General features: G+C 42.0%; 1 protein-coding gene across 2 annotated transcripts in view; it reads right to left on the bottom strand.

Annotated features, from left to right (window-relative positions):
• Positions 1-1182: 1182 nt before the first annotated feature.
• Positions 1183-8876, bottom strand: part of Fshr (follicle stimulating hormone receptor) — a 151367-nt gene continuing 143673 nt past the window's right edge. Inside the window, exons 8-9 of one of the 2 annotated variants that reach the window (XM_015479471.2) lie at positions 7344-7529; positions 1183-2962 (exon numbers count right to left, since the gene is read on the bottom strand). In XM_015479471.2, the coding sequence (XP_015334957.1) occupies positions 1729-2962; positions 7344-7529 (1420 nt within the window). In that variant the 3' untranslated portion in view covers positions 1183-1728. The remainder of the gene's footprint in view (positions 2963-7343; positions 7530-8876) is intronic. The other variant, XM_048804409.1, reaches the window with a different exon arrangement.

Below are 8876 nucleotides of genomic sequence, written 5' to 3'. Positions count from 1 at the left end.
TTCACTTGATGCTCACAATATACTGAGATGTTGCCAAGTCAGATGGGCAGAGATGACTTTTTTTCTGGCTCTATAAAGACTTCCTTCTTAATGCATTTGGGATCAACTTTTGAAATGTTTGCCAAAGGGCAAGAGGAGGAAGGACTGGCTTTGACATTGAAAGACGATACTGAGAGAGGAGACTCCGAGCTTTATGGGCTAGCCAAGGCACAGTGCTTGGTGAAATTTATGGTGGATATTTATGATTCAATTATTCAGATGGGGTCATTTATGAGAATAGATGTGGGTAGTATGGTTATTTATCAGGCGCTATATGCTGTAATGGAATGAGTTCTAGACTGAGGGTCATGACAGCTGGTTATTAGTCCAGGCACTGGTCTGAGAGGAGAGAATGAACTAACACATACCAAACCAGTTCCAGAACTACTAGGTAGGATGTAACCATTTTCTTATCCACTCATCATCATGGACCCAAAAGTTAGTTAGATACACAATCACACACACACACACACACAGTCACACAAAGAACCTGAGCTTGAAGAGGTCGAGTCCTGCCTTATTATGGAGTCTGAATAAAACCTCAGCTCTGTCTGATTCCAAAGCTGATGATAATGTTCTTAACATTATAATTCATATGCATATCAAATATTAGGTATATCTTCTGTTGGGGCTCAACTAGAAAAGAAGAATCAGTCATATACATGTATGTATGCATATATACATAGGTGGTAAATATTTGTTACAGAGAATTGGCTTGTGTAGTTGGGGGCTGGATGAGCAATCTGTAAGAATGTTATATTCACAGCTCATGCCGGTGCTTAAGTCCTCATGGCAGGCAGTCATAAAAGACAGATCACGAACATGCTAGAGGCCACAGCATAAGGTGCAACCTCATGAAGACAAACTGGGTCCTGTTTCCATTCGGATTGCCTCCGAGCTTGGCAATGAAAGAATCCTGAAGAAGTTAGGCCCTTCGTCATGGACCTAAACCCACATGCAGGGCCCGGGAGTCCAACAAGAAGGATCCAGGGGAAAGTGGAGCAATTATAAACCCAGCTGCTGCTTCAGAGTAATGAGCTGAGTCAGCATCAGCAACAAAATATATTGAATTGCAAAATGACTGTTTCTTTCTTCTGACTTCCCATTATCTCAAAGAATTTCCTTGTGACCCACCCTAACTGGAAATACATGAGAAAGAGAATTCTGGGAAATGCAGTTCAGTCTATCCAAGTTGATCTATTACGAAGCCATCATGGGTGCTTAATGAACATTTTTTGAATGAATGAATGAATTCTGTGGTGCATCCCTCCGAAGTTCTGTGGGAGTCACAACACCTAATCCTGTCTCTACCTCTTACAAGCCAAACAGTCATGAGTTCTTTGAGTCCTGATTGCCTTATTTGTAAAACTCAAAGAATAATCCCTGTCCTGCCTGTTTAATAGAATTTTTATAAGGATCAGTTGAGATAATCTGAACAAACCACATTGAACATTATAAAGCATAAGACAAATGTGATGTAGTGTTGTATTTTAATTTTTATTATTAATAATTCAGTTTCCTAATGTGTCACATGAAATTAGTAGTTCCTGACCCATTTACCTTACAGGTAGCTAGGAATTCAATTAGATGAAACATGTAGAAATGCTGATAGCTATTCCTTGGCCTCCTTGGTCTTCAAAGGAAAATGTAATTGTCATGCATCAGGGAGATACATTTTCACATTGGCTTTTACTTCTGAGCTAAATGGCTTAGAGGGACAAGAGTGTAACTGGAGCCATTGGCGACTCTCGGAGCTGAAGAGCAGTGGCCATTCCTTGGATGGCAGTTGTGGGCAGTGGAGGAGGTTTCTGTCCTGTAAATTTGGGCTTGCATTTCATAACAGCCAAACTTGCTCAGTAGAATAAAGAAATCCCTTCGAAAATTCTTAGTAAAGATGGCATAAAGGAAAGGGTTGGCACATGAGTTGATGGGGTAGAACAAGACCAGGAGGATCTTTGCCTTGGACACAGTGATGAGGGGTACCTTGAGGGAGGCCGAAATGGCAAAGAAAGAAATGGGCGCCATGCAGAGGAAGTCGGTGAAGATGAGTGTGGCCATGCGCTTGGCAATCTTGGTATCGCTAGAGGAGGACACAATGTTAGGATTCCTCACTGTGAGGTAGATGTGGGTGTAGCAGCCACAGATGACCACAAAGGCTAGAACATTGAGCACAAGGAGGGACAAGACATACAGCTGTGACAAAGGGCTGTCAATATCCATGGGCAGGCAGATGCTTACCTTCATATAACTGCTGATGCCAAAGATGGGAAAGAGGGCAGCTACAAAAGCAAAGATCCAGCCCATCGCCATGACACTGGTAGCATGGCGGAGCTGCACCTTGCAGTCCAGTTGCATAGCATGGGTAATAGTATGCCACCTTTCCAGGGTGATGGCTGTCAGAGTATAGACTGATAGCTCACTGGCAAAGACAGTGAAGAAGCCAGCAGCATCACAACCTGCTCCAGTTTGCCAGTCAATGGCATAGTTGTGGTATTGGCTCTTGGTGTGGATATCAACTGATGCTATGAGCAGCAAGTAGATTCCAATGCAGAGATCGGCAAAGGCCAGATTGCACATAAGGAACCGGGGCACTGTGAGTTTGTATTGGCTGGTAGTCAGGATCACCAGCACTATGATGTTCCCAGTGATGGCCAGGATGCTAATAAACCATATCAAGACTCTGAGGATGTTGTACCCCATTATATCTTCACATGGGTTGAATGCATCTGGCTTAGGGGAGCAGGTCACATCAACCACTTCATTGCATAAGTCATAGTCAAATTCACCATACATCATGTCAAATCCTCTGCCATAATTGGACTCATCATCTTCTGTCAAAGAGACTCTCTGACCCCTAGCCTGAGTCATATCATCAACTTCTTGTCTTAAAATAGATTTATTGCAAATTGGATGAAGCTCAGAGCTAGAAATAAAAAAAGGAATAGAATCAACATCCTGGATCCAAAATGGTAAATATATCACCATCTTTTCACAGGGTAGAAATAATGGGTTTTCTTTTTGAGATAGTTTTTCCTTCTAACATTTGTCTGCCCTTGAGGCTGAGCTCATGGGTTAATGCTGCTTACTGTAAATGAACAGAACAACTTGTATATATATATTTTCCTAGAGTTGGATGGCCCACGGGGGAAACCATCTGGCCACAACCTGAATGTGGGGAGGAAGGCGCCTGGGACTAGCTAAACCTTGCTGTTAAGTGCAAATAATTTACAGACTTGGTATCATCTCTACCCTTTTCCTTCTTTGATCTCTATTCAGCTATATATTAATATGCCAGAGTAGGACATACTCTTATTACTCTACTCTGTATTCCAATCACTGGAAGACCAGGTTGCTCTCTAACACAAATGAGAACTTGTTTGCTTGTTTTATATACACAAATTAGAGAATCAGAATCTGTAGTTAGTTCTCAGTGAGCCCCATCCCTTAGCTCATTGGTACTCAGGCTACTGGTAGGCTAGATAATTTGTCTGAAATGTTACCAGGATCCTGTTCTTTATTATCTCTCTCCCCAGGGACCACAAGAAGTTTCAGGCTTGTGTTTGTCCTTCAAGGTAAGCCTGGTTCTCTCATGTTAAATTGTTCCCTAGTGGATATCCAACAGAGCAAAAGAAGGTTGCAAAGGGGCCTGGTTGATTTCAAGATTATAACATTTCACAGGGAAGCTGGCATTTCTTGGGCTCAATATTCTGCCTTGATTTTCCCCTCAAACCCAAACATACAAGAGTTCTTGTCAACAGGACAAAGGCACTTACACAAGGCTTTGAAAAAAGTCCAGATGATAAATATTCAACCCATGAATATATCAGTATATGCATAAATACTCTACCAATTCTCTGCATGTAGTACTTCTGTTTTGAAGCAAAGGTTTAAAAGATGAATATGGTTCATGTTGGAAGTATTTTTTAATGGAAAAAAAATTACACATGTCTGTCCCTTCTTCTCTTTCATGGTTGGGGGATGTTTACAGCAATGTTAAATAATGCATTTTCTCAAAAGCGAACATAAGTTCAGCTAGGATATGAGTATTAAGACCCTTCAAAAAGCCCTCAATGAGCAGGAGACAGGTGACTGGAAAAGTAGAGGAGACACAGACTCCGTTTGCTTCTACAGGAGCAATGCTTGCTAAGTGCCTGACACACACAGACTGCGCCTCCCCGCCTCAGCCCCATGAGAAGGGGCTTTAATAGGGAGAAAAATCTCTCTCCTCTCCTCTCTCACCTCTGGGAAGTGAATTGAATCATCAGGAAGTCATTATCTCTTGGCCCAAGGGATTCTTTTTTTGTTGTTGTTTTTGGCTGAAGAAAGTGCCATCTTTTAGTTTATAAAACAGTTAGGGTTTCTCAAATCAGTCACAGGTTGCACTAAGCAGGCTAAACATGTAACACATAGGTAGCTAAAACAGAACCACAGTTCAGAAAATCTTTTGGTTCAGCCAGAAATCTTATAAGAAAGTGAATCAAACTCTGAGATGAGCCCAGAGGGGACAAGAGGGCCATTCTGTGGTTCTTACTCTAACTCCTAAATCTTGTTCCTGATTAGCTACAGCCCAATTCTAGGAACAGAAAGTAAGTAACCTGTAGCTTATTGTAATTTGGTTCATTGGAATGAGATCTGACTTAACTATCTAGAGACAGCTAGCTCTAGGGGCTCACAGTTGGCTTGTGTGAAGATTCCTACTGTTGCCGCTGCAACCAACATATTCTAGATATCAATACTTCCTGTTCCTGAAATGGAAGTGACTCACTGACATGAGGTAGGGAGTAAGGTAAACTATGTGTGTTTCTGAGATCAGAAACAAACTTGGAAGCTGAGGGAAATATAGTCTTGCCTGTGCAATACCTTGGTAAACCCTAAGCATGGCAAAGAGCAGGAAATTCATCTCTGGGTCAGTTTGGCATTTGTGAACTGCAGTCAGTCAATGAACAGATGCTTAGAGGGTAGCATAGCCAGTGTTCCAGAGCCTCAGTTTTGGAGACAGAAAGAGTAGAGGGTTTGGATATAAGTTTGGTTGGTGATAATAATTTAATCAAGTGATTTAATATCTCTGAGCCTCAATTTCTGCCTCTTTGAGAAGCAAACAATATTAATAATGATAATGATATTACCTTTGTAATATGAAATGAGCTAAGTGTGATTGTATTATGGCACCTGGCTGTGAATACTCAGCCGATGTCAACATTATGAAGACAGATGATGGTGGTTACTTATTGAGTTCTTGTTGGGGTCTCAGCCCTGTGCAGGTACTTAGAAGGATATGCCACAGTACATCAATTTAAAATCTAATTGTGAATAATTGGAATAAATTCACAAAGAACTGAAGAATAAAATAAAAACAAAATGATACAAGCTGAATATAGAACTATGATAAGAAAATATCTGGTTCAATGACAAATAAGGGGTGTGGTGGATCCACCTAGAGTCCAGGAGGACCAGCAGCCAAACCTCACAGTAACAGGGGCCTCCTGTTTACACCGTGGGCATTATTTCCAAATGAGGATCAGGAGAACAATCTTATCTTACAACTGTAAACTTGAATCTCATTACCAACCATACCTCCTATGGTATATAATGAAACGACACTAATTCATGAATAAACCCCAGGATTCTCTTTTGAAAAGCATTATTATTTTATATCAGGTTTGTGCGTGTGGACTTGTTAAAAATAAAAACCAAACCCCACATTTTGGTATGTTGTAGAAGAAATGTGGGCCTCCCCTGGCTGTACCTTGACAGGCTCTGATGTTAAGTTCTACTAGGGACCTAGAGGATAAGGACCAGCTGGTCTGGAGGGATCAGAGAAGGCTTCCTGTCATGAGACAGTGTAAGGCAGAATGGAGAATTCTGGTTGGGAGAGCCCTGAGGCTATGTCTACACAACCAGGAGGTGGCAAGACCGGAGAAATCTGAGTAGCATGGTAAGATGATAGGTTTACTGTAGCATGTGGGCTCAGGGCCAGGCAGCAGGCCATGAGCAGCTCTTACAGTGATCTTTGACATCCTTTGAGTTTCCTCCTGAGAGGTATCCAGTTGCAGGGTCTTGGCAGCAAATTGGAATCATTTTTTGGCCTGACTAGGATAATTCCTGTCTGGAAAATAAAAGAGACAAACCTTTTGCCCAAACCCAGGCTCTTAAGAATTCTAGTTGTCAGGAAGAAATGCTCTGGCTTTTTGAGCTAATCTGTGAGGACTGCCTGATTCTGGAGAGTTTCCAGAACTAATTCTGAAAAGCAGCCCTGTTTTTCTGCAAATCTTTCAAGTGGGTCTGAGTGCTCCTAAGTTACTTTGAAATATTCTGGGGTATGGACTGCTGTGTTGCTTTTTGTTTTGTTTTGCTTTTGAGCAGGGGGTATTTCCACATTTGCAGCTCAATATATGTTGAAGCTTGAATTATTGAGGAGTCTGTTAAACAGTGAGATAATATCCCAGGGCAGCTGTCTTAGTTCTGGGCTACTGTACCAAGAATAGTGAAAAGGCATCATTTGATTGAGTACAACTACAGGGTGTGAGTTTTATCAGTGAGCTGGGGAGAGGATGAGAGCTTTGAGAACTGATATTCAGTGAGTTCTTACCTCCAATGGGTCCTTTAAATGTCTGAAATGTGTGTAATCTCCAAAGTCACTGCTCTGCTCTCTCCAGATCCTGTCTATGGTTACCTCAATTTTTTAACCAGTAACCTACTGGGTCTTGCCTGTGTTTAGGTTATCCTCTTTAAATTGCACTTCCTGAAGCTGCTCTTCCTTGAAAGCCACAGTGAAGAGATGTCTCCATTTTTGTCCTCTCTGTGAGTTGCTAAGATCTGTAGGTGGGTTGGAGAGGCTCAGAGTGGTCGGAGTGTGTTACAGATGTGCACATTAGTCTCTGGTATGGCATTTTTGCTTCTCACCTCCAAAGCTGATTTTGATGTTAGCAGGATGGGACATTATGGGGTACAGAGTTTGGGACTTGAAAGGTAAATACATATTGGTACAAAGAGAAAGAATATTAAGCATCTATTATGAATCAGGTGCTATGCTTGATGTTTTTCATATTTAATATTTGGTAGATGCTCTGTTATGTGGCTGACCCTCTCTTATGAGCCCATTTTCAAAGAAATTATGAGTCCAGCCCTCCCTAACCCTCCATGAAACTGAATCTTTCATCCGGAACATGCCTCGGGACTTTAGTCAGGGAGCTCTCTGTGTGCATGGATTCTCTTCATGTCACAGACAGGTAGAAGGTATGGACTGCATTCTACTCTGGGGAAATGCCCAAGCCAGGCTCCAGGGATGGACACAGAAGACTCACATTTGCCGTCTCCAGTTTGCAAAGGCACAGCAGTGGCTGGGGTAGGTGAGGCTGGCCTCCACAAGGGCAACAAACTTTTCCAGACTGGGAAGCTTTTTTAAGTTGTAAGCGGACCTGGCCCTCAGCTTCTTAAGATTTTCTAAGCCATAGCTAGGCAGAGAGTGGATCCTTGTTCTCGAAATATCTCTACAAGAAGAAAAGGTAAATATAACATGATTACTATGGGCCTAAGTATTTCTGCTCTCAGCAGGCTAAATAGCAGACATTCTAGTGTAGTGATATTCTTACGTGGATGAGAAGGAAGTTTATCATACCTACCTTGGTCAGATCAATATGTGGCTAACAGGTTATCTGGTTTGGATAGGATCTCTGATCCTGGTGGGAGGAGTTAGATAACAGGTTGCCCTGCCTCCTGGATACACTTGCTTCCTGGCTGATTTGGGGCTCAACTCTTGCTGGTGAGTAGAATTAGTCACCTTCTCCTCTGTCATCTGTCTGTTTGTGTCCAGGGATTTACACAGGTCTGAGAGATTGAGGCCATTCCCCTCCCCCATAAAACTAGCTATAAAAATCTTTCCAGTGAACCATGATGAAATCTGTGGCTAAATTTTAGAAAAAGGTGAGAAGAGAACATACCTAATGGGAAGAGGAGTCTGGAGGGCAGAAGTGGCAGATAGAGAGGTAGTTAAGAGTTTGGCCTCCATGGCAGGCTTGCCTACCTATCCTATGCCTGTTAGATTTGTGACTTTGGTCAAGTTATCTCACTTCTCCATGTTTCAAACGTAAAATGAAGGGGTAGAAGTCATATTTACTTCAGAGGCTGTTGTGGAAATTAAATGAATTAATGAATATAAGGAACTTCCAAAGATAGTACTTAATGATTGACAACTATTATTAGTAAACATCTCACACAGGGAGATTGGGGTGAAAGATGGGAGAAGGGAGAGAGGGGAGGAATGAATGATTTATTTATAAATGAATGTTTAGGGAGAGGAGGACAGAGGCAGTTGTATGGTGAATCAGCAGAGGTCTAAGGGGAGCCAACACAAATGCACAGTTCATCTGGGTCCCAGTCCCTGCAGGGATCTGAGTTCCATTTTTTTTGGCAGCAACACCATTGATGCGGGTACTTTTCTGGCAGCACCAAAGGCAGCTGCAACCCTCAAAACTAAGACCAGGTGTTGAAAATGAGAATATTTAAATGGTACCACCTTGGACCTGTTGGGGCCAGGAATTGACTAAGAGTGGGTGCTTCTGATGGGGGTGGTAGCAGGTGAGTTCATTTAAGCACCCTTAGATATACTTGAGGAAAAAGAATCTTTTAATATTGGCTTTCCCTGTAAGTCAAAGCTGTAGGCACTCAGGGCAAATGAACCTTGGGGGTGTGAATATATATCTCCTATTCCATATGTTCTCACAGTCTGGTGAAAATTACATTCTTCAAACCTTTTTTTTTTTTTTCCCACTGTCATTCTCTTGCTAAAAAGTTGATCATGGCTTCTTACTGTCCACCCAAATCCTCTTTAACTGTTG

Source organism: Marmota marmota, unplaced genomic scaffold (genome assembly GCF_001458135.2).
Source record: "Marmota marmota marmota unplaced genomic scaffold, marMar, whole genome shotgun sequence".
NCBI lineage: Eukaryota > Metazoa > Chordata > Mammalia > Rodentia > Sciuridae > Marmota > Marmota marmota.
The sequence above is the reverse complement of the archived record's forward strand: the minus strand, read 5'-3'. Positions and strand labels throughout refer to the sequence as shown.